This window comes from Nerophis ophidion, linkage group LG13, assembly GCF_033978795.1.
Source record: "Nerophis ophidion isolate RoL-2023_Sa linkage group LG13, RoL_Noph_v1.0, whole genome shotgun sequence".
In the NCBI taxonomy this organism is placed as follows: Eukaryota; Metazoa; Chordata; class Actinopteri; order Syngnathiformes; family Syngnathidae; genus Nerophis; species Nerophis ophidion.
In genome coordinates this window covers 47169368-47196557 of record NC_084623.1, presented here as the reverse complement: position 1 = coordinate 47196557, position 27190 = coordinate 47169368, and the positions used below count along the sequence as shown (strand labels likewise).

The window sequence follows — 27190 nt, the reverse complement described above, 5'->3', positions numbered from 1 at the left end:
TGCTAACTTTATCGTCGATGTTCTCTACTAAATCCTTTCAGCAAAAATATGGCAATATCGCCAAATGATCAAGTATGACACATAGAATGGACCTGCTATACCCGTTTAAATAAGAAAATCTCATTTCAGTAGGCCTTTAATGGTAAGAAGTATTTTATTTATTATTGGCTAGCTTCAGAATAACAATGTTATAAAAAGAATAAGAGACTTATTATACTCTAAAAATGTTTATCTTACTTAAAAATGCACGCATTTAGTTGTATTCAGTGTTAAAAAATATTATATGGCTCTGATGTGATGGCGACTTGTCCAGGGTGTACCCACCATCCGCCCGAATGCAGCTGAGATAGGCTCCAGCACCCCCCGCGACCCCGAACGGGACAAGCGGTAGAAAATGGATGGATCTCATGGAAATACATTTTAAAATATTTTACTTTCATGGCTCTCTCAGCCAAAAAGGTTCCCGACCCCTGCAATAGCACATAGGTAAGAAAAGTTGGTTTTGCATTTTAGGGCCTCTTTGGGGGAAAAAAATACTTTTAGCAAGTTGTAAACAGCCTGTTTAAAACATTAAAGGACTGTTTTTTTGTTTGTTTTTTCTCCATTCATTCATTCTTCGTTTCCTTGTAGTTCCAGGAGGCGAAAGCTAAGCGAGAGGCGGAGGAGAGGAGAAGGTTCCCCCTGGAGAGGAGGCTGAAGGAGCACATCATCGGACAGGAAGGGGCCATCAACACCGTGGCTTCAGGTAACTTGTGGTATACAACGCATGTAGTCTATTAATGTAAAACATTACATCCACCTCAGCACTTCATATCCCTTCTTTCAAGTGTGTTTACTTTCTTTCCTTGACTTTCCTTTGTTGTTTTTTTTGTTTTGTTTTGTTGGTTTCCGTCCCTGCTTTGCTGTCCTCAAGCGGGAGGCGGGTTCAGACAGACCGGTGGACGCTGTAATTGGTTAATTGTGATGAATGTGCTGTCTGTCAGATGCAGTGCACAGGTGCTGTGTGTGCATGTGTGTGTGTGGGAGCGAGGGAGAGACAGCTGAGGAGGCCAGGCTCGGAGCCGCCAGTTAACGCGATTACCGAGAGAGGAGACATACTACAGACTCCCTCATCCTCCCCCATTTGGCTTTCTCTCCTCGGTCCTCCATCTCCATCACACCCACTCGCTCTCCATCCCCCCCATTCGCTTTATGGCCCATACTGTTCCTCCAGCATCTTTGCGTCATGGTTTCTTGGACGCCGCATCGTTACAGGGTCAGGGCTGGATTATAGGCAGTGCGGGGAAGTAAAGTGCACCCTACGGACAAAAGTATTGGGACAACTCCCACACTCTTCTGGCAAGGCTTTCTATGAGATTTTGCTGTGGGATTTTTGACCATACGTCACTTGTGTAACGCAAAAATGTTTGGGTTGAGGTCTGGGTTCCTATGTTATGCACCGAACTCATCCAACCATCATTTTTTGTACCTCGTGAGCATTGACTGGCAGTGATAGTGCAAAGAGGAAGGAGGATGAGTTAGAGCACAATAACGCGGAGACAGTAAAGAGCCGATATTACACCCGGCATCCATAGAGGCCTGGTATTGATCCGTGTGTGTGTGTGTGTGTGTGTGTGTGTGTGTGTGTGCGCGTGCGTGTGCGTGCCAGAGGGCGGGTTATGTTATTTTTATGATGTTTTAACAGTTTCTGCTTAGTTCATTAGCTTGCTAGAACTTAATCTCCCCAAGGCGGAACAACTGTAAAGTATTGTTAAGAGCGAACGCTACCTCATCTTTGATAATCAACATTTGTGTCTGAGGCTCATGTCAAATGATGTCTGATAATGCAGAGTCAAGTGGAAAAGAGCGCGACTCTGAGCGTTTGAAAAAAGAAATGGCACGATCCGTGTCGGCTTTGTGCGGCAAGAGAGAGTCGCGGCTCTTTGGGAAAGTGACAAATGGTTGTTGTTATCGTGGCAAATTGTCCTGAAAGCTATACAAGACGTGGCCACATTGATAAGGGAATACAGCTTATTGATCTCGGGGATGTATTAAAGGGACTGTAACACACACACACACACGGAAAGTGAAAGATAACAGAGAAGAGTCAAGGAGATGATCCAAATGATGTTTTATACACCTTAGATTTTTTTTTTTTACTAAAGCTTTGCATAATTTAAAATATTTCTTTTTAAATACAGTGTTCTTTTTTTAAGTAATTACATGAGGGAAAAATGTTCATACCCTAAATTCTGGTTGTGTCTGAACACGTCACTAGGTACCCTTTCACAAGCGAATCAGAATAAGAAATACTTTATTAATCCCCGAGGGGAAATGAGCATTTTCAGCAGTACATACATACGTACTACTTCAAATTACAAGCTTAATTGTTTGTGTGACAGACCCCTTAACTCAAAACACATGTATCTGAAATCAACTTCACCCATTGAAATTGATTGAAATTGATTTAATTAGTGCTTGACCCCCAACACCAAAACAACACAATTTTACCATTTAACATGTCTTTTAAAATGAAAAACTAACTTTTCGATAAGAAATATTGTATAAAAAAACAATACAATAGGGTTTCTGCTAGACTGCCAAGATACCTGTGGTGGTGGGGGCGTTGTAAGCGGCATAGCCACCATAAAATAACGTCATTGCGTTGTTTTCATTTTTCTGTAAAAGTCTCACAAAATATATACATACATTAAAAAACTAAATATTTTATTATTAATTAGTATTAACATATATTTATTTTTATATCATTTTGTCATATTTTCTATTGTTGCTGCTTATTGTACAATGAATGTACTTAAAGAAATGTTTTTAAAGTTCTAGAGCAGGGGTCGACAACCCAAAATGTTGAAAGAGCCATACTGGACCAAAAATACAAAAACAAATCCGTCTGGAGCTGCAAAAAATTAAAACCATATTACATACAGATAGTGTGTCATGAGATGTACATTGAATTATGAGGACTGAAAGGAAACTAAATGAGCTCAAATATAGCTACAAATGAGGCATAATGATGCAATATGTACATACAGCTAGCCTAAATAGCATGTTAGAATTGATTAGCTTGCAGTCTTGCACTGACCAAATATATTTGATTAGCACACTCCACGTAAGTCAATAACATCAACAAAACTCACCTTTGTGCATTCATGCACAACCTTATAAATTTGGTGGACAAAATGAGACAGAAAACGAAGTTGCATAAAACACGTCCTAGAAAGTCGGAGAAAGTTATACATGTAAACAAACTACGGTGAGTTCAAGGACCGCCAAAATTAGTAGGACAAAACGGCGCTCGCCAAATACTCGAATCAGTGAAGCATTTTTAATACAAACAGTGTGCTTTATAGCAATTCGGCAGGTTTGTGTCATGTTTGTCCTCCTACAGAAACTATATTAAAACAAAAAATGTTTTTTCCCCCTCATAATTTCCATTTTTCATATATTTTTGAAAAAGCTCCAGAGAGCCACTAGGGCGGCGCTAAAGAGCCGCGGGTTGCCGACCCCTGGTCTAGAGACTAAATTGCTTTTTTATTAAAAAACGACTAGCAACAAATCTAGCATCTTTTTCTGGTGTTATTATAAAATGTCCTCGTTTTTATAGTCTACTTCTGTCCCTCCATGTCCCTGACAAAAGAGTTGGACTTTCTATCCTTAAAAGCTGCTACTGTCCTCTTAATATTTGCACATTTTGTAGATTTCTGTCGGCGGGTTTATTTTGGATGTATTAAAGTTACGTTCACATCGCAAACATGCTGACAACGCTCCAAACAATGGCGTGCGTCTTGTTTACATCCAGTTTTAGCAGCGCTGTTTTCGGTAATCAGTCTGGTTTTTCCCATGTTTGCAAACACACTGTTCATGCTTGAAAGCGGATTGGCGAAGAATGAAGAAGTGCTGTTGTGTGTCTGGGGAAGCGTGGGGGCACAGTTGTTTTAACGGGAGGTCAAACATGTTGGAATTGTCCCGTTTCTTATCGTAAGATTGACAATAAAAGTAAAAAATAACGTCAGACTTTTTGTGACTTTTTCTGGGTGCTACAATTCATTATATTAAATAAATAAATGGGTTGTACTTGTATAGCGCTTTTCTACCTTCAAGGCACTCAAAGCGCTTTGACATTACTTCCACATTTACCCATTCACACACACATTCACACACTGACGGAGGGAGCTGCCATGCAAGGCGCCAACCAGCACCCATCAGGAGCAAGGGTGAAGTGTCTTGCTCAGGACACAACGGACGTGACCAAGTTGGTACTAGGTGGGATTTGAACCATGGAACCTCGGGTTGCGCACGGCCACTCTTCCACTGCGCCACGCCGTCCCTATTACTTTTATTTGTTTTCAAGTGAAAACAAAAAAATATTTTCAAAGTGGGGAGGCAATGAAAGTGCTGTGGCGGTGCACATTTAGTCATGTTAAAGGGAAACCCTGCATTAATTGAACAATTACAGTAGTTTTATGAAGTAATGTAATAATAATATACAACATTTACCTTGAAGAGTGGACTTCTACAGTATTCCATTCGAGCTTCTTTTCCATAAAACACCATCAGATTCTCCATATTTTCAAGAATAAATATCTACCGTTCAGAAATTATTTTAACAACCTAAGCGGGCGTTATAGTCATTCGCCTTCAGTACGGTGCAGACTGGCAGTGATTTGCTTCAACTGCTTCACCAGCTACACACAATGTCATGTTTTTGATGATTTCTTTCTTTAGTTCAATGAATATATTCCACTTATTCTTCGCATTGTCCTTCACATTCACTTTTATCCTTACCATGCCTGAAAAAACTAAGTTGTGTTCATCTCTAGCTGTAAGCTAATCCTAGCAAGTAAGACCGGGATGTATTGGTCGGATCTTACGGAGTTCACTGCAGCATCTACTTCGTCAAGTAGTGGCGGGAATACTTGTACCTCAGATTTTAGTTTTTAACTTAAAGCATAACTATTAGCTAAGAGACAGCTCTTATCTTAAAACGCTCGTATGTTGGAGCACTCCTTAGTTGAGGTACCACTGTAAGTCAAATTTGACCAAACATTTGTGGTGCGTATACATATGAAGTGGAACATTGATTTACAAACTTAATAAGTTCTTGAACCTGGTTTATAAATTTAAAAAAATTTGTAAAGGGAAGCAGAGTTCCCCATAAGATTCAATGTAAACATGAATAGTTGGTTCTACCTATTTTAGTTTAAAAAAATGCCCACTTTGAAGACACTATATATATATATATATATATATATATATATATATATATATATATATATATACACACTGTACATCAAACCAACATAAACTTGGGGATGCAGGCTCAATAATATATTTATTTTTGTTATACAAACAACACTACAGCAAGCTTAAATGTCAACACGCATACACAAGTTTCGTTGGTGCGCTCCAAAATGTTTACTATGTTGCTACAATAAAAAAAAAGTAAAATAATTTTTACCTTGTGTCGGCAAATATTTGTGGCATTTGTTAAACACTGTTTATAATTATTTATTTAATTGATCTTAACTATAACTTCTTTAAAATAACAACATTAAATAATAATCAAGCCATGTCCTAGGGCAGTGGTTCTCAACCTTTTTTCAGGGATGTACCCCCTGTGAACATGTTTTTTAATTCAAAAACCCCCTAATCAGAGCAAAGCATTTTTGGTGAAAAAAGAGATAAAGAAGTAAAATACAGCACTATGTCATCAGTTTCTGATTTATTAAATATTGCTCATTTCTAGTGGTCTTTCTTGAACTATTTTGAAAAAACGATAAAAATAACTAAACACTTGTTGAAAAATAAACAAGTGATTCAATTATAAAGATTTCTACACATAGAAGTAATCATCAACTTAAAGTGCCCTCTTTGGGGATTGTAATAGAGATCCATCTGGATTCATGAACTTCATTCTAAACATTTCTTCACAAAAAATGAAACTTTTTACATCATTATTTATGGAACATGTCCACAAAAAATCTAGCTGTCAACACTGAATATTGCATTGTCGCATTTCTTTTCACAGTTTATGAACTTACATTCATATTTTGTTGAAGTATTATTCAATAAATATATTTATAAAGAATTTTTGAATTGTTGCTATTTTTCAATGAATATATTTATAAAGGATTTTTGAATTGTTGCTATTTTTAGAAATGTTTAAAAAAATCTCACGTACCCCTTGGCATACCTTCAAGTACCCCTAGGGGTACACGTACCCCCATTTGAGAAACACTGTCCTAGGGTATATAAACATATCAACCTCTCAATGTGGAATATTCCACAAGTTGCAAAAATTTGCATCATTCAAATGCAGGCCATAAAAATCCATTTATTTTTCTGTATATTCTGATATTTAATTTAAAAACGCAGTACTGTCCTCTTTCAGATTTTAATATTTAGTGTTGTTAGTTTATTTTGAAATCACTTTTTTTGTTGAATCACTGTAGTGTGCTTGGTGTCAACACGCTATCATTATAAATTTCATGTAGTTTCTATTTATACGCCTAAAAAAACACCCCTGTCACTTAAATGCGTCACCATAGGAACAAAGGAAAATGGTTCAATATGAGTATTATCAGATTGTATTTAAAAACATTTAATTTGATCGTTTTAACAAACAAATGGCACCAATTAGGTAAAGATGCCCAGTAGGATGCATTTTAGTTTTTTACAACGTTGCATTTTATATTTTATGTTTTAATAGCAGAACAGCAAACGAGTTGTTTTGTTATATTTACATTAAACTGATATAATCAGTGCCAATTAATTATGTTTGTCGACAAATTGGTCATTTTATACAGTTTTTCTTGCATTAACATCAGACAATGGAGGAAACTTTAGTAGATAGCCTGATCCTTCCTGCAGTGTTGATGTCACACAGCCGGCCTGCGGCAAACTACACACGCGCACACACATAACAAAGTAGAAATACACAAACTCCAAACACACAGGAAGGAGGTTAAATTGATCCAGGTTTAGCTCTCAGGGCTAAGAGTTATTGAAGAGAATCATCCCGCTATAATCATGTTAGAGCCGACCAGACCTGGCCAATACACACTTCCATTTATGTGTGTGTATGTGTCTGGGAGAAAGCTCATTTGTTTTCTGCCTCCTTCCTTTCCTTGTTCTTGTCAGGCTCCTCTGAGAAATGTCAATGCGTCCTTCTGTCAAAGTCGCTCTCAATCAGCTAAAACACGCACAGAAGGTTACGCTGTCATTCACGCAGCCATTGATAACACAGACGGCGCTTGTCACGTTTCATCTCGGCGGCCATCTTTGACACACTCGTTTGTTTCTCTGCCTCATTCTCTGCCCGCTTATCTCCATCAGGCCTCTTTATCTCTCTGTCTCCCTCCCCCTCTTCCTCCCATTATCTGTGTTCCTCTTCATCCCTGCTTCCATTTCCTTTTACCTCTGCTTCAAGTATCTCTTCTTTGCAATTACCAGTTATTCATACTTAATTCAACACTCGCACAGGAGGTAAAGCCTCACTGCGTCGTGAAAGATCAAAATAACAGAACAGGAAGTGACACATTTTTATGATAGTAATTATGGATGTAATAATGATAAACGGTATAATGATAAACGGCGCACTGGAAAAACTCTCACCAAGTATACAGTACAGGCCAAAAGTTTGGACACACCTTCTAATTCAATGCGTTTTCTTTATTTTCTTGACTATTTATATTGTAGATTGTCACTGAAGGCATCAAAACTATGAATGAACCTATGTGGAGTTATGTACTTAAAAAAAAAAAGTGAAATAACTGAAAACATTAGGGCTTCGAATCTTTGGGTGTCCCACAATTCGATTCTATATCGATTCTTGGGGTCACGATTCGATTCAAAATCGATTTTTTTTTTTCAATTCAACACGATTCTCGATTCAAAAATGATTTTTTTTCCCCGATTCAAAAGGATTCTCTATTCATTCAATACATAGGATTTTAGCAGGATATACCCCAGTCTGCCGACATGCAAGCAGAGTAGTAGATTTTTGTAAAAAGCTTTTATAATTCTTAAGGACAATGTTTTATCAACTGATTGCAATAATGTAAATTAGTTTTAACTATTAAACAAAACTAAAAATTACTTATTTTATCTTTGTGAAAACATTGGACACAGTGTGTTGTCAAGCTTATGAGATGCGATGCAAGTGTAAGCCACTGTGACACTATTGTTCTTGTTTTTATTTTTCTAAATGTCTAATGATAATGTCAATGAGGGATTTTTAATCACTGCTATGCTGAAATTATAACTAACATTGATACTGTTGTTGATAATATAAATGTTTTTGTTTCACTACTTTTGGTTTGTTCTGTGTCGTGTTTGTGTCTCCTCAATTGCTCTGTTTATTGAGGTTCTTAGTGTTACAGGTTGACGAGCTGGAAGAAATAAAACTCTCGCTTAACTTTATGTCTGAAGAGTTGTCCAGAGTGGCAAACCAACAAACTGCACTTAGTCAACTAGTGGAGGAAGTTAGAGAGCTAAAAAAAATAATTGTAGAAAAAGACAAATCAATTAAAATATTGGAAAGACGTGTTGATGAACTTGAACAATACACAAGAATGGATGATGTGATTGTCAGTGGCTTGAACACCAAACACCGCTCATATGCTCGAGCAACTGCAGGTGAAAAGAATGGTGGGGATGAGTCCACGACGGAGCTAGAAAACCTGGAGCAACAGGTCCTGCAGTTTTTTCAGTCTAAGAACATTGAAATAGACAGTAATGCTATCTCTGCCTGTCATACCCTCCCTCGAAGGGATAACTTGGCAAAACAAGCAATTATTATAAGGTTTACGAACAGGAAAGTAAAAATTGATCTTTTGAGACAGTCTAAAAAATTAAGAGGTACGGCAGTGTACTTTAATGAGCACTTAACAAAAAAAAACTCGGACATAGCAAGACAGGCTAGGGCCCTAAAGAAACAAGGGAAAATTCAGTCCACGTGGACACGGAATTGCAAAGTCTGGATAAAACTACAGGGCACGCCTGAAGAAGCAAAGGTTCTAGTAATCAGAGAAATGGGGGAGCTTGAAAAGTACAAATGATGAAACCAGAAATCATGTTGCGAACTTAGTAATTGAATGTTAATATAACAGCAAATGAATGAGTGAAATATGAACTTTGCACTATGTTTGAAAACGATATAGACCCTGAAAAAAATTTCTTCAATGGCATAGCAATGAATTGCAAATATTATACAGATGAACAATATAATGACAGTATACAATTAAGTAACCAATTAACAATTATACATATTAATAGTAGAAGTCTGTCTGCAAACTTTCACCATATAAAGGAATTTTTAAGTCAATTTGTAAAACCTTTTAGCATTATAGCAATATCAGAAACTTGGATAACTCAAGAAAAAAGTGTAGATTTTGGTCTGAATGGATATGAATTTGTGCATTTGGATAGAATAGATAAAAAGGGAGGAGGAGTAGCACTCTATATTGATAAAAATCTAAACTTTATTAAAGTTGAAAATATGACATCTATCATTGAACAAGTAATGGAATGTATAACGGTAGAGATTATAAGAGAAGGAAGAAAAAATATCCTAGTTAGTTGTATATATAGAACTCCGGGATCCAAAATAGAAACCTTCACCAAAGCTATGGAAGGATTATTTTATAAATTGAATAACACAGAAATATTTATTAGTGGAGACTTTAACATTGACTTAATACATACAAGTAGCAATAGAGAAACAGCTGAATTTATAGACACAATGCACAGTATGAGTTTGATATCTTTGATAAATAAACCAACAAGAATCACATCACATAGTGCCACCCTAATTGACAATATATTTACCAATATAATGGATGACAACCTAATATGTGGAATCTTGATAAATGATATAAGTGATCATCTCCCAGTCTTTGTGGTCTACAACTGTGCCAGTAAAATTAAAATTAAGAATGAATGTGAAACTGTCTATAAAAGAATCATAACAGAAAAACGCTCAACAAATTCAAGAATGAAATACAAAAGCAAAATTGGAATACTATTTATGATAAAAAATAAGTTAATACAGCTTATGAAGAATTCTTAAACACATTTAAAATACTATATGATGGAAATTGTCCAGTAGTAAATCATAAAAGGAAGTCAAACTACGCCGAGTTTAAACCGTGGATGACTAAAGGACTCCAAAATGCCTGTAAAAAAAAGAATATTTTATATAAGGAATTTATAAAAAATAGAACTTTAGTAAATGAAAATAAATATAAAAAATATAAAAATAAACTAATCAATATAATCAGAATGTGTAAAAAAGATTATTATATAACTAAACTGGAATATAACAAGAATAATATAAGAGGTGTATGGAAAATATTAAATGGTATTATTAGAAATAAAACTGATGATAATCAATACCCACCATACTTTATGGAAAATAACAACATGATTAAGGATAAGGAGGTGATAGTAAATACATTTAATGATTATTTTATAAATATTGGACCAAAACTAGCAGAAGAGATAAAGGTAGAAGGGACAAAAATAGATGCAGCAGATTATATCAACCCAAACCCTAAAACAATGTTTTTAAAACCAGTAGTAGAAAGAGAAATTAGGGACATAGTCAAAAGTTTTAAGAACAAAACAAGCAAAGATGTGGATGATATAGACATGCAAACTTTAAAGTATGTGATAGATGGAATTAGTGCTCCATTAGCGTATCTATTTAACCTTTCATTTGAAATGGGAGTATTTCCTCAACTAATGAAAATTGCAAAAGTTGTTCCTATTCACAAAGCGGGAGACGGACACGTATTCACAAACTACAGACCAATCTCAATACTACCACAGTTCTCCAAAATATTAGAAAAAATATTTATAAATAGATTCGATGGCTTTGTAGAAAAAAATGAATTATTAACAGATAGGCAGTATGGTTTAAGGAATAATCGATCAACAGCACAAGCATTAACATATTTAATTGAAGAAATAACTGATAGTATTGATAAAAATAAATATACAATAGGAGTATTCTTAGATCTTAAGAAGGCTTTTGATACAGTAGACCATAGTATTCTTATTAGAAAAATGGAAAAATATGGTTTTAGGGGTATTGTTCTGGAATGGATAAAAAGTTATTTTTCTGATAGAAAGCAGTTTGTACAGATATCACAAAAAAAATCATGTTGGTTAAATATTAAATGTGGGGTACCACAGGGGTCAGTCTTAGGGCCCAAGATGTTCATCATGTATATAAATGATATTTGTAAAGTAACTGAAAACCTTAAATATGTGTTATTTGCGGATGACACCAATGTACTCTGTTCTGATGTGGACTTGCAGCAGCTCCTGAGGACCGTCACCATGGAGATGTATAAACTAAAATAATGGTTTGATGCTAATAAATTATCATTAAACCTAAATAAAACTAACTTTATGTTATTTGGAAATAAGAGAAATGATATAGATGTAAAATTGTATATAGACAATGTTAGTATAGAAAGAGTAAACAAAATCAAATTTTTGGGTGTGATCTTGGACCACAGGATCTGCTGGAAGTCACACATTACATACATCAAAGGGAAGTTGGCCAGAAGTATTGCTGTCCTGGGTAAAACAAGGCACGTTCTTAATCAAAAAACATTACACACTCTTTATTGTACACTTGTTTTACCATATTTGAGTTACTGTCTAGACGTTTGGGGAAATGCATACAGGACGAACATCCAACCACTATTCATAATGCAAAAAAGGGCCATCAGACTGATACATAACACAGGACCCCGAGAACACACTAATGGATTATTTATAAAAACATTTGATTTAAAACTACCAGATCTCATCCAACTCAAGACTGCCCAAATGATTTATAAAGCAAGTAAACATTTACTTCCAACAGGGTTACAGAGAAGATTGTTACAAAGAGAAGGGAATTATAATTTAAGAGGAGAAGTACTTTTTAAGATCCAATATTGTAGAACAACGCAGAAACGAATGAGTATAACAATAGCAGGGGTTAAAATATGGAACTGTTTAAAGGATGAAATAAAACACAGCACCAACATAAACCAGTTTAAAAAGCTTTTTAAATCATTTATCATTAGTAAATATAAGAAAGAAGAGCAAACATTGTTTTAGAAAGACAATAATATATAATATGTATATAAATACAATTTATGATTTCATAATTATACATATAGGTTATATTAAAATGTATATATTACCACTTTATATGGAATTTAAATGATTTGTGTATATATATATATATATATATATATATATATGTGTGTGTATATATATATATATATATATATATATATATAAGTGTACAGATGTATATGTTTGATTTAAATGTTAAACTGTGTATATGAGACGTGTGCTACATATATGTTGCTTATATATTGTTTAAAAAAAAAAAAGTAATATAAGTGAAGCATGTTTTAGATTTTATATATTTTGAACCTTGTTCTTGTTGTGATGGGGTAGGTTTATATAAGCGTTGCTTCAACCTACACCCTTTCGGCTCAATCATTGCACAAATGAGTGTTTTTTTTTGTTTTTTGTTTTTTTTTCTTTTCTTGTTGTTGTTCGTTGTTTTATGTGAAGATTGCCGAAATAAAATACATTGATTGATTGATTGAGATTGAGTGAGCCTATGGCTTTGCACTTTGTTTATTTTATATATATATATATATATATATATATATTCCTTGCCCTTATGTGGGCCTACCGAGGATGTCGTGGTGGTTTGTGCAGCCCTTTGAGACACTAGTGATTTAGGGCTATATAAGTAAACATTGATTGATTGATTGATATATATATTTTTTTGCATTCTATTTTAGTTACTTTGAATTTACAACCCCCTGGCGCTGTTTTGTATGGTTTTTATACAGTTTTGTACTGTTTTTGTACTTACTTTCATTATTATTTTTAACTGTTTGTAAATGTTGAAATTTATAAAGTAAAAAAAAAAAAGTACTGGGTCAGATTTGGTTTTGGAATTGGATTGCATTGTTATGGTTATTGTATTGTTTTGTTGGATTGATTAAAAAAAAAATCAAATTTTTTAAAAATGAGAATCGATTCTGAATCGCACAACGTCAGAATCGCGATTCAAATTCGAATATATTTTTTCCCACACCCCTAGAAAACATGTTTTATAATCTTGTTTCTTCAGAATAGCCACCCTTTGCCCTAATTGCTGCTTTGCAAACTCTTATCATTCTCTCGCTCTCTTAGAGCAGTGGTTCTCAAATGGGGGTACTTAAAGGTATGCCAAGGGGTACGTGAGATTTTTTTTTAATATTCTAAAAATAGCAACAATTCAAAAATCCTTTATGAATATATTTATTGACTAATACTTCAACAAAATATGAATGTAAGTTCATAAACTGTGAAAAGAAACAATGCAATATTCAGTGTTGACAGCTAGATTTTTTTGTGGACATATTGCATAAATATTGATGTTAAAGATTTCTTTTTTTGTGAAGAAATGTTTAGAATTAAGTTAATGAATCCCGATGGATCTCTATTACAATCCCCAAAGAGGGCACTTTAAGTTGATGATTACTTCTATGTGTAGAAATCTTTATTTATAATTGAATCACTTGTTTATTTTTCAACAAGTTTTTAGTTATTTTTATATCTTTTTTTCCAAATAGTTCAAGAAAGACCACTACAAATGAGCAATATTTTGCACTGTTATACAATTTAATAAATCAGAAACTGATGACTTAGTGCTGTATTTTACTTCTTTATCTCTTTTTTTCAACCAAAAATTCTTTGCTCTGATTAGGGGGTACTTGAATTAAAAAAAAAAATGTCACTGTCTTAGAGTGATGTATCTATATTTGAAGCAATGTAACAACAGGAAATGAATTTGCGTGACGTCGAATAAACCGGATGTGACCCAACCAAGACATGTTTTTTTCATTATCATTAAAAAAATCACCAACTTTTTAAAATAAAACAGGAAAAGATGAACATATTTTAGACTTATTTCCCCCAAAAAATATGGCTTTTAAGTGGCTTGAACAATATTATAATGTAACATTTATTTTGCCAAGAGAGTGTATTGTATGGATATTTATTTATTGTATTTGATTTTTAATATTTAAAACTTTTCTATGAAGGTATATGAGTACTTTTTGAGCACATTCACAATACTGCGATAATAATGATGATAATAATAATAGTATAATGGTGCCAGTAGCTGTGTTATGAAATGTTCATCCATCCATCCATTTCTACCGCTTATTCCCTTTGGGGTTGCAGGGGGCGCTGGTTCCTATCTCAGCTACAATCGGGCGGAAGGCGGCGTACACCCTGGACAAGTCGCCACCTCATCACAGGGCCAACACAGACAGACAACATTCACATTCACACACTAGGGCCAATTTAGTGTTGCCAATCAACCTATCCCCAGGTGCATGTCTTTGGATTTCATATCAATACATCCTATGTATTGATATGAAATGTTCATATCAATACATCATTTTAGTGGACTGGACGTATACGTATAGTTTGGACGAGAGGTGGGGAAAATGATCGGTTGTTAGATGCGTCACGATTGGGGCGTAAACGTTCAAAAGTAGCACAGACAAATGTAGGACAAAAATACAGAAGGAGGAGACGAGAAACCATGCCAATCGCTAAGGTAGCTTGAATGTAAAGTAATGAAACAGCAACAAAATAAGTGTTTTGTACACTTCAACAGAAGTCTAACCGCGGGTAACCACCTAAGAAGAGGAAATTAGCAAGTCAACTAAAAAAATCAGGAGAGCGACTACACAGTGGGACAACACTGAGCCGTAGATGTGAATAGGTAGCTGCAACAAACCTCTTTGAACCGAGTGCAGACAGTGAACGGATGCAAAGTGTCTGGGCATTCCGTGGTCGTAGAGTTCACGGAAATTAAAACGACCAGGATGCCTGCTCACCACGTAATCATGTCGCTTAGCAGGCTGATACAGTGCTCACATTATCCAGTCTTCTATCATTTTAACTGCATATTTATGCTGTGCTCGATCACATCAGAAAACTGGAAATGACGCATACATTAGCAGCCAAAGGACAAACGGTTGAAAATGGATGGATGGGTATAGTACATTGACAATAAATGATAATATACAATACTAGATGAGGCAATTCCTGAAGGAATTTCGTGTGAATGCTCCAAGGCTGAATTTCGACTAACGTCCTGGATTTTTTTTTAGAATTGTTGAAGTAGAGCACATGATTCCCAAACAAGCTGAATATTTCAAAGTTGGAACAGTTTAAATCAGATGAAAAATGTGGGAGTTGTGGAACTTTGAATAATGTCGTATTGATTTCAATGGGAATTTCAAGAAAAGCGGTATTTTTTCAGAAAATGGTAAAAAAAAAAAAAATCCTGAACGAGTTGAAATAGTTGGTGTTGGAATTTTTCACATCGGTCGAGAAATGTTGAATTGAGAAATGGTTTTACGGAATTCATGGAATTTCAGGAAAAAAACGGGAATTTTTCCAGTTCAAAAAGCAAATTTTTTTCTATCCTAATTAAGAGGAATGTTTTGACGGTGAAACAGTTTAACTGCGTTGAAAAATGTGGAAGGAGTAGTCGCCGGAAAAAAAGGGTGGAAATAGAGCTTTGGAAAACAGGAATTCTGGAAAATCCTGGAATTTTTTTGAACTTGGAAAAAAAGGTACTTCGAATTTCCAAGATGGTGGAAATGTGTTGACGGTAGAATGGTTTGAATCGGTTGAAAAATGTGGAACTGGTGGAAGTAGCCAATTCATTTTGAAGGGAAGAAATGTCCCTGTAAACCTGGAATTCTGGGAAATCTGGGAATTTTCGGAATATGTCAAGGGAAAGCCACAGATTCCCAAATAGGCTGAACAGTTTGAAGTTGGAAATGTTTGAATCGGGTGAAAAATGTACACGGTAGAGCACGCCAAAATCTGAAGAAGAAGAAGAAGAGGAGAGGTAAGAAAACCATGCTTTGGAGCATTCACACAATTACAATTAAAGACGCGTAAATAATTAATTTACAATGGAATCGTAGCTCTTGAATTGTAATCGAATCATAAGGAGCCCAAAGATTCCCACCCCAGTTGGGTCTGAAAAGGCTGGACATGACATTAAGGTTAATCAAGATGTATCTCTTGCGTCATCTGGGCTCCGGTGGGTGTGGTCGCTCGCAGGCAGTCAGTCTTCACATTATGTATACCAAAACCTAAAGAAATATATAAACGTCTATTGATTTTTGAATTTGACGACATGAAGTTCATTATACACATGGCGCTCTCAGAGGTAGTGAAGTGGTTCACAGAGCTGACTGATACATAACTATTATTTAACGGTTGACCCAATGACACGTAAAATGTTCGGGTGACCAGTAAGAAAGATGGGCTCCACGGTGCACGTGATTTTAAACTGAATTATTGGTGCAGAAGATTGGTATTAATAATAACGATATTATTACTATTCTAGTTCTTCTTGGCTAAGTTGGGTTTACTGTCACATTCTGTGCAAGCGTAGCGTCTACCATGAATTGATTAACGTGGACCCCGACTTAAACAAGTTGAAAAACTTATTCGGGTGTTACCACTTAGTGGTCAATTGTACGGAATATGTACTGTACTGTGCAATGTACTAATAAAAGTATCAATCAATCAATTGATGCGTGACACAGAGTACGGATCAGCACCCAAAAAAAGAAGGTGATGTAGTGTCGACAGTGTTTTCCAAACTTTTTTGAGCCAAGACACATTATTTTCATTGAAAAAATCCAGGGGGACACTATCTCATCCTTGTCGCCATTGTTCAGTGCCAAACTTGTCACTTATTAGTTCACTTATTAGCAATTTAAGCCTAATAATACACCAAAAGAAAACTAATTGTCTTTTTCCCACTTCAAAGTGTCCAACACACAACACATGTCATCATACCATGTGTCCCCCACCCCTTAAGTTTCCCTTACAATGGTTCCGGTATTGTCCTGTGATTAGAGTAACCAATACATCAGTGGTTCTCAACATTTTTTTAGTGATGTACCCCTTGTGAACATTTTTTTAATTAAAGTACTCCCTAATCAGAGCAAAGCATTTTTGGTTGAAAAGAAGAGATAAAGAAGTAAAATACAGCACTATGTCATCAGTTTCTGATTTATTAAATTGTATAACAGTGCAAAATAGTGCTCATTTGTAGTGGTCTTTCTTGAACTATTTGGAAAAAAAGATATAAAAATAACTAAAAACTTGTTGAAAAATAAACAAGTGATTCAATAATAAATAAAGATTTCTACACATAGAAGTAATCATCAACTTAAAGTGCCCTCTTTGGGGATTGTAATAGAGAGCCATCGGGATTCATGAACTTAATTCTAAACATTTCTTCACAAAAAAAGAAACCTTTAACATCAATATTTATGGAACATGTCCACAAAAAAATCTAGCTGTCAACACTGATTATTGCATTGTTGTATTTCTTTTCACAGTTTATGAACTCACATTCATATTTTGTTGAAGTATTACTCAATAAATATATTTATAAAGGATTTTTAAATTGTTGCTATTTTTTAGAATATTTAAAAAAAAATCTCACGTACCCCTTGGCATACCTTCAAGTACCCCCAGGGCTACACGTACCCCCATTTGAGAACCACTGCAATACATGACAGACACCACCAGCTGAAAATGTTAAAAACGAAACTCCAATAGCCTCTTCTGACAATATATAGTCGTTCTCATCAAATACCTCACGCAATTGTTTGATATAACTTCAAAAAACCATAACCATCATTAATTCTCTTGTCTTAAAGTAGGCTTACAAAGCAATGAGCTACCTCCTGCCACCTACTGGTACGGAAGAATATTACATGGTTACTCTGCTGATCTCCAGACAGCACAGACAATCTTCAACGGCACATTGTTTGCAGATTATAATTATTGGTTTGCAAAAAATATTTGTCCGACCAATTAGGTGAAATTGCATAATTTCCCACGGCACACCAAACAATATCTCACGGTACACTAGTGTGCCAAGCACAGTGGATGAAAAACACTGGTGTCGGAAGAACACGGGAAATGTAAATAGCCAAAAAAGACTATGTTACGGAAGTAAAAAAAACAAAACACGTGGACCAAATAAACTACAAACCTGTAATGAGATGGCAAAATGCATCTTTCAATTTTATTGGACTTAATTAAGCAATGCAGCTATGCACTTAATGGTCTGATTATTAGGTATAGCATGGTAGGTTAGTAGGGGTGTAATTGTATTGTAGATGCCGCAGTATTGTGGTTTCAAAACCATCACAATAATGCACTGACATCTGACGGTATGAAACACAAACTTACCGGAGTGAGTGTAGTTTTTTTTTCTGGCGCTTTTGCATTGCCATGTTCTAAAAATAAACTACATCTCCAATAATCCTCTGCGCAGCGCGGTACCAGAGGGCAGGACCGGAAGCTGGGGCCATGGATCGCAGTTAAGTAAAAGTAAGAAGAAATGGGATCGGAGTAGATGACATAAATTGTTTTTAATGTTTATATTTTGTGAACATTTCATCAAAGTCCATCCATACGATTTTGAGTTATGTCGCTAACAAACGCTGGCAAAATCATGACCTCTTTGGCGGAGGTATGTGTATTGAATGCGCTATCTTCGTCTCGAGCGTTTCCAAGACGACACAGTGAATCACGGTGTAACACGACGGAGGGAAAGCATATGAGAAGCCACTCGATAAACCATCACCCGAGAGAATATAAGTGAAGCCACCGAAACTAGACATCTATTTTTGAGATATTTACATTATTAAAGGTTAAATTGTTGGTTATTTGCTTGAAACAGATGGTGTTTCCGTACAATTTATTTGCAATTAAAAATGTATGTTTGTAGTAGGGCTGGGCGATATATCGCGGGTTTGTCTCTGTGCGATATAGAAAATGACTATATCGTGATATTCGAGTATACGTTCTCACGCAGTTGCTTTTCGCTGCGGGCATTAAACTGCATGCGTTTCTCCCTCTTTCTTGTCTCTCCTTCTCACAGAGACTTAAAACAAGCGCAACTTCTTACATATATCTTGCTTGCAACGTCACACGCCCTCCCCGAGCAGAGAGGTAGCGACATGGGTAACATTAGCTGTGCTGCTAATGGTGTGTTGCGAGTGGTAATACGAGAGAGAGAAGGTGCGAATCTGGTAACAAATGAAGGAAGAATTAATTCCCAGGAAAAAAAAGCACGGGGTGCATCATCTGGCGGTGGTTTGGCTTCAAACGGGAATACGTTGAACATTTGTGCGACAGAAGCGTTGCTCCAAAAAGTAGCAGCACTGCTAATATATAGCATCATTTGAAAAGTCACCCGCTAGAGAATGAAGAGTGCTTCAAACTGCATATCAACATCTCCGTTCGGTGCCACACCCACAAAATGCCGAAGCAACCATTTCCAGATCAACACCGTAGGACATAAACTATTTGATATGCAGCTCATTTTTATGTGACACTTATTGAAATATCTTGTGTGACATCATGCACAAAAGTGCACTTTATTTGTTTTAAACTAATGTAGTGTCATTCTGTACAAAAAGTGTACTTTAATTTAGTGTTGTTTTGATACGTCATCTTAGTGACACCATGCACTTTGTTTTAAACTATTGTAGTGGCGTTCTGTACAAAAAGTGCACTTTAATTTTGTGTTGTTTTGATATGGCATCCTAGTGACATCATGCACAAAAGTGCACTTTTTTGGTTTAAACTAATGTAGTGGCGTTCTGTACAAAAAGTGCATATTTAGTGTTGTTTTGATATGTCATCTTAGTGCCATCATGTACAAAAGTGCACTTTATTTGTTTTAAACTAATGTAGTGTCATTCTGTACAAAAAGTGCACTTTAATTTAGTGTTGTTTTGATACGTCATCTTCGTGACACCATGCACAAAAGTGCACTTTGTTTTACACTATTGTAGTGGCATTCTGTACAAAAAGTGCACTTTAATTTTGTGTTGTTTTGATATGTCATCCTAGTGACATCATGCACAAAAGTGCACTTTTTTGGTTTAAACTAATGTAGTGGCGTTCTGTACAAAAAGTGCAAATTAATTTAGTTTTGTTTTGATATGTCATTTTAGTGACATGAACAGAAGTGCATTTTATTTGTTTAAAACTAATGTATTGGCGTTCTGTACAAAAAGTGCACTTTAATTTAGTGTTGTTTTGATATGTCATCTTAGTGACATCATGCACAAAAGTGCACTTTTTTGGTTTAAACTAATGTAGTGGCGTTCTGTACAAAAAGTGCAAATTAATTTAGTTTTGTTTTGATATGTCATCTTAGTGCCATCATGTACAAAAAGTGCACTTTATTTGTTTTAAACTATTGTAGTGGCATTCTGTACAAAAAGTGCACTTTAATTTAGTGTTGTTTTAATATGTCGTTTTAGTGACATCATGAACAGAAGTGCATTTTATTTGTTTAAAACTAATGTAGTGGCGTTCTGTACAAAAAGTGCACTTTAATATAGTGTTGTTTTGATATGTCATCTTCGTGCCATCTTGTACAAAAGTGCACTTTATTTGTTTTAAACTATTGTAGTGGCATTCTGTACAAAAAGTGCACTTTAATTTAGTGTTGTTTTAATATGTCATTTTAGTGACATGAACAGAAGTGCATTTTATTTGTTTAAAACTATTGTAGCGGCGTTCTGTACAAAAAGTGCACTTTAATTTAGTGTTGTTTTGATATGTCATCTTAGTGACATCATGCACAAAAAGTGCACTTTATTTGTTTTAAACTATTGTAGTGGCATTCTGTACAAAAAGTGCACTTTAATTTTGTGTTTTGATACGTCATCTTAGTGACATCATTCACCAAAGTGCACTAATAGCTTGTTTTAAAATGTCTGACAATTTTGCACTTTCCGTTTTGAAATGACATGAATGTTTGTGCCACTGCTTAATAACTGTTTAATAAATACACTTTTGCTAATTTGACTTAGTTGTGATTTCCCTCTCTGCATGGAAGTTTAAAATGAGCATATATTAATGCAGTATGAACAAGAATGTTTTAATGTAAACACACAGAATCATCACACTGCTGTGATTATATGCATCAAGTGTTAACTCAAGGCTCAGGCAAAATATTGAGATATATATCGTGTATCGGGATACGGCCTAAAATTATAGAGATATTAAAAAAAGGCCATATCGCCCAGCCCTAGTTTGTAGTAATAAAATGGATTAGATTATTTGAGCATTTTGTTTGTATTCAATTACAGTAAGTGTGTTTATCCTCAAACACTTCATTTTACACACTATGGCATTTTTATAGTCTTTTTTTTTTTTTTTTTTTATGAAGGTGGGGCAATTCCACAATAATATCATACCTTGCGATTTTGATAGTTACATCCTTATAGGTTAGTATTAAAAAGTCCACCTTAGGAAGATAAAGCATTGTTTATGTTAGCACCCTGCCTCGTAGTTAAGGGACGATCACAGAAAACGTACAATTTCCTTTGTGCCAGTAAATCAAACAGCCAAATTGTGTCGTATTTGTGTTTTTACCACTATTTATTAGTTATCAACCTGGTTCATTGAGCGTGATTTAAAAAAAAAAAAAGTGCAGTCCAACAGAGATTGTATGGTATTATGGACATGGGTCACATTGACTGGACAAACTGCGATATTCTGGAAACTGTACCAGACAAGTTTACGTACAAACTCCTGGTCGGATCAGAAGATGTCACCAAGTGACAAAAGACTTGTTTACACAAGGAACAGAAGCGGCGGTTGACAACGTTGACTTACGGCCAACTATTAATGGATCTTGTGTAAGGGTTAAGAAGATTAATGTATTTGGTCTTTTGAAGGACCATTGATGTCAAGATCTTTGTGGGGCCTCAAGATGTAACTTAACCCAGCAACGTGTGATCACTATGTTGCAACTGCTCCAGGTCCATAAGAATGATTGCAAGGCGAACAGTTCCATTGTTTCCCAAAAAGACAAGATAAGAAATTCTTTTATTGAAATTTTGAACCCAAGTGTTACAGCTCCTTCCTTGATACAAAAAACCAGCAGGTGTAAATATGTCATTTTGCCAAGTTGTATTCATTGGAGACCACTACAGCACACATGCCAACAAAGCCTTCAGTCTAGCCCCTATTAGTTTGTTTATTTCTGATTTGAATGCCTCTTTCATTCAGATTTGTTTTCCAAGACGGTGCCTATGTAGTGGCTGCTGGTTGCAAGAGCTCTGTGCTATTGTGTATCCTCTTTTTGTGTTCTTAATGTTTCTCTTGTTTTCATGTGGGATTTCTTTGCCTTTTGTTTAAAGTAAAGTTAAAGTACCAATGATTGTCACACACTAGGTGTGGTGAAATTGGTCCTCTGCATTTGACCCATCCTCTTGTTCACCCCCTGAAAGGTGAGGGAAGCAGTGATTTAACCCCCGATTCCAACCTTTGATGCTGAGTGCCAAGCAGGGAGGTAATGGGTCCCCTTTTTTATTGTCTTTGGTATGACTCGGCAGGGGTTTGAACTCACAACCTACCGATCTCAGGGCAAACCCTCTAAACCGCTAGGCCACTGAGTTTTCGGAACTGCGCAACAAGGGGTGGCACTTTTGTGACTTCTGCGGTGCTTTTTGGTGAACTTCGGATCTGCCTCTGAAGAGTATTTGGCCATGGCCATGTTTGCACCGGAGACCAGGAAGAATCAGGTCTGCGGAGCTAGCATTGAGTGTATTGTACACGTCAGTCTCCCTGGACCAGGCATGGGCAATTAGTTTGACTCGGGGGGCCACATTTAGAGAAAAAAATGTGTCTGGGGGCCGGTATATCTATTTTTATGAACACTAATACAAAACCTTTAAATAATGTCTGATTGAATGCTAAAAACGTTATGACAAACCGCCTTAAAAAACAGAGGAATTTTGCATTTTTCTATGATGGATAAAACACTGAGTATTGACAAAATATGAACGTCACACCCCCTTTCGATCGACACATTTTACAATCAAGTGAAACGCAACAAAAATGCAACAAACAGTGAAATATGAACGCGAAGGGTACAAAATAAACCCACCTACAATCCGGTATATCAGATACATCACTAAGATTTAGAGCTTTGTTGTGAAAATCTCCTTCCACGTCTGTGGAAACGCTCTCCACCCACACTGCTTGGTGCCTCGTCTGAGCTGCTGTGACTTACATTACCATAGTAACTAATTAGATGACCATAGTAACTAATTAGATTACCATAGTAACTGGTATATCATCCATAAGCGCAGATTCCAACCATTGAAATACTTTGTATAGTTCAAGACTTACGGTTGTTAGAAAAAAAGTCACCGCACATCAAAATGGCAGCTACACTTTCCATCTTAAAGATCTAAAAAAAATTGTTTGGGAATGTCCGACGGGCCAGATTGAAAAGCTCAACGGGCCGCATGTGGACCCCGGGCCTTAATTTGCCCAGGTCTGCCCTGGATGGATTTTCGCTCATCCGGACTGGACATTGGCAGAGAGCTAGTGTGTGGCCTAGGACAGAATCGGCTCTGTGTTGCATTGTTGGCTGTGCATCCTCCCAGGTTCTTCTTGCTTTCATAGGTTTTTATATTATTGTGTGTGTGGACTTTTTGTACTTGCGTTGAAACCCCACAATAGGATAAATATGGTCTATCTAGGGGTGTAACGGTACACAAAAATTTCGGTTCGGTACGTACCTCGGTTTAGAGGTCACGTTTCGGTTCATTTTCGGTACAGTAAGAAAACAAAAAAATATAAATGTTTTGGTTATTTATTTACCATCTTTGTAAACAATGGCTTTATCCTTTTAACATTGGGAACTCTGTAATAATTCTACCCACGTTAATCAACATTAAACTGCCTCAAATTGTTGCCCAGATTAAATAAAATGACAAAACTTTTCTTCTACATATAAAAAGTGCAACATTAAACAGTTTCAAGTCAACTCATCATGCTTAATTTATCACATCATTTGAGAAGCCTGTAGTTGATTTTTATTATGTAAATGTTATATTTTTTATCAACATGTGATAGCAGGGACCCTGCCATTCAAAGCTTTTCTGTCCGTAAAACAAACACACACACACCGCAAAATGAGCTAACGTTAAGCTGAAAGCTAATTAGCCTTCACCTCAAACCAGAACTGCGAGCGAGCTGAGCTGCAGTTTAAGTTTCTAGAAGGTCAATGGGCTCATAGTGATGTTAGTAGTAGTCGACTGGGAGGTGTTTATTATCATTTGGGGAGAATACGCTGCCTTATGCTCACCTGCTAAACACCTATCTGCTCGACGCTGAAGCATTTACTACATGCGCTCTGAATACGCACTGCTGATTGGCTGTTACCGCTCTGAATATGCACTACTGATTGGCTGCTATATATGTAACCAATCAGATGGTTGTGTGGGTGGGACAATGCTGGGTGCTCATACAGAGGCAGAAGAAGCAAAGCAGCTTGTTTAGACTTTAGCTTAGAAACTTGTTCGGTACACCACCGAACCGAAACCCCCGTACCGAAACGGTTCAATACAAATACATGTACTGTTACACCCATAGGTCTATACTATCCTACCTGCCCACCTATTCACATGTCTTTTCCGCAGAAGCCAGCAACATTGCAAGAACATCCGGCAATCAAGCGCATGACGTCAACGAAAACGGCTGTTGTGACGTATGAAACACTTTGGACTTGCGCTCAACACAACCGGGTTTGGAGAATTGTGAAACTTCACATGTCTTTTCCAGTCTTTTCTGTTAAACAAGATCTTCTGCTGCTACCTCCGTGGTCAGCTGCGTCCATCCATTCTGTGCGGGCGTCACTTACACAGGAAAATGCCTGCTGGTTTAAGTGAAGATTGTGAAACCACAAGAGATACACTCTTGACTTGACTCCCTTTGTGTACGTGAGAGTTTGGTTGCTGGGGTGATGGCAGGGTTGGGTAGGCACTCCTCTTTAAGCAAACGTGTGTGTGTGAGGCTGCGATCCATGCTAAACTGATTTTGCCCTGGCCGCGCCAGGGAGGCTAACACAATTACCGCTGGCTAATGGCCCCACTGACTGTGGGGGGAAGGAAAAGCATTGTGGGCAGCTTTCTGGAGATCTCTTCGTCTTGCTCCCTCACTCTGTTCTCCATCCTTTCTCTCTCTCCATGATTTTGCACCCAAATGCCTCTGACCCGTCTCTCATCCCTGCCCTCACGGCCCTTAATCAAAGTTACTGGGATACCCGCCACCATCAGGTCAACTCGGGTCGACTGGGCGAAACTCAGAATGAAAGCAAAGTCAACAAATGCAAATGTTTCCAATAATAGCCTCTTTTTTTTGTCTTTGTCTCTCTCTCACCCTGCAGCCATCAGAAGGAAGGAGAACGGCTGGTACGATGAAGAGCATCCGCTCGTGTTCCTCTTCCTCGGCTCGTCAGGAATTGGTAAATCACTCGGTCCATTACACCCCAACACTTCCTTTCCTCGTTTGTTCTAATCAGGTTGAAGACGCTGCCATAAACGCCAGACTTTACTATGATGTATATGATAGTTTTGAACACGAAATGGAAATATATTGTGTTATTTTCACACCAACGGGAACGGAAGTTTCTGGAAATGACAACTTATACTTATAGACATACTTGCCAACCCTCCCGGATTTTCCGGGAGACTCCCGAAATTCAGCGCCTCTCCCAAAAACCTCCCGGGACAAATCTCCCGAAATTCAGGCGGAGCTGGAGGCCACGCCCCCTCCAGCTCTGTGAGAACCTGACTCAGCAATGTTGTGACCCTCTTAAACAGGACAATACTGCCATCTACTGTACATAGAATAGAATAGAATGTAAATATATTTTACATATATTCTAAATTTAAGTGCAGTCAAGGAACATGCATTAGGGAGTCTGTTTTGAAGCCCACAGTAAAGAGACGTAACTTCATCACGTCGCCTGGTTATTGACTACAACCCAATATATTACACCGTCGACGAGCAAAATGAAGAAATACGCTTGCAAGTTCCAGAACGATTGGAAACAAAAATTTCAGTTTATCCAGGAGAGTTCGAAGGGGGGGGGTATCTTGCCTGTAAATTTTGTAGAACAGACTTCTCCATTGAACACGACGCCCGAACGGATATACTCAGTCATGAACGGTCAGCGAAGCACAAAGCGTCTGCAGCGCAGCATCGTTCACAACCTAGTATTATGGGCCACCTCGCAAAATGGACACTCGATGGTGTATCTTATGCTGAGACAAAGATGGCTATGCTGATAGCTGGAAGTAATATCCCGTTCTCATTTGCGGATGTCTACAACAAATCCGTAAAGGATATGTTCCCGGATTCGGATATCGCTCGCCAAAACGCAAATGGCAGAACAAAGGTTACTCAAATAGTGAAAGGTAAGTGTTGTTGTTTGTTTTTTTTTAGTAACCAGCAAGCACAGTACAGTTAGTAGAACAACTGTGTTGTTATTACTGTGTATTTGATAGGTGCCGTCGGAAATTCAACTATTTATTTTATTTATATATATAATAAAATAAATATATATAGCTAGAATTCACTGAAAGTCAAGTATTTCATATATATATATATATATATATATATATATACATATATATGAAATACTCGAGTTGGTGAATTATACTCCTCCCCTCTTAACCACACCAACCACGCCTCCGCCCCACCCCCGACTACAACAAAGAATAACGTTAATTATATTTTAGTCTGTAACAAAAAGTTTTAAAGTGCATCAATTTGCCTAAAATTTGAAAAAGCCCTGCGATGAGGTGGTGACTTGTCCAGGGTGTACACCACCTTCCACCCAATTGTAGCTGAGATAGGCACCAGCGACCCCAAAGGGAATAAGCGGTAGAAAATGGATGAATGGATAAACTATAAACATTTGTTGAGCGACTTTAATTATTTGATACCGAAAAATACATTTAAATAAATAATAAATCTAAGTCAAAACAAAAATGAATTAAACCATTTGTGCAGTTTGTTTTTTTTTTAATCAAAATGAGGAAGTCAGGATTATTGGCTACAATGAGAAGGTTTTGTAGTGCGCAGCTTTTCAAAGCGGGGCTTGATACTGATAAAGCATGTTCCCCTGGGTCAAACACACACACCCCACTACATGAGAAGGACTGTATTAATTGAACATGATTGCAGTCTGGAGCTAGATGAGGTGGTTTCCCGAACTTCTCCCTAGTGAAGCGTTTCGGGC

General features: G+C 36.7%; 1 protein-coding gene across 1 annotated transcript in view; it reads left to right on the top strand.

The window, feature by feature from the left end:
- The window catches only part of clpb (ClpB family mitochondrial disaggregase), a 93158-nt gene that overhangs the window by 44085 nt on the left and 21883 nt on the right, over nucleotides 1-27190 (top strand). Inside the window, exons 7-8 of the mRNA XM_061919122.1 lie at nucleotides 631-745; nucleotides 25331-25408. Of these exons, the coding sequence (XP_061775106.1) occupies nucleotides 631-745; nucleotides 25331-25408 (193 nt within the window). The remainder of the gene's footprint in view (nucleotides 1-630; nucleotides 746-25330; nucleotides 25409-27190) is intronic.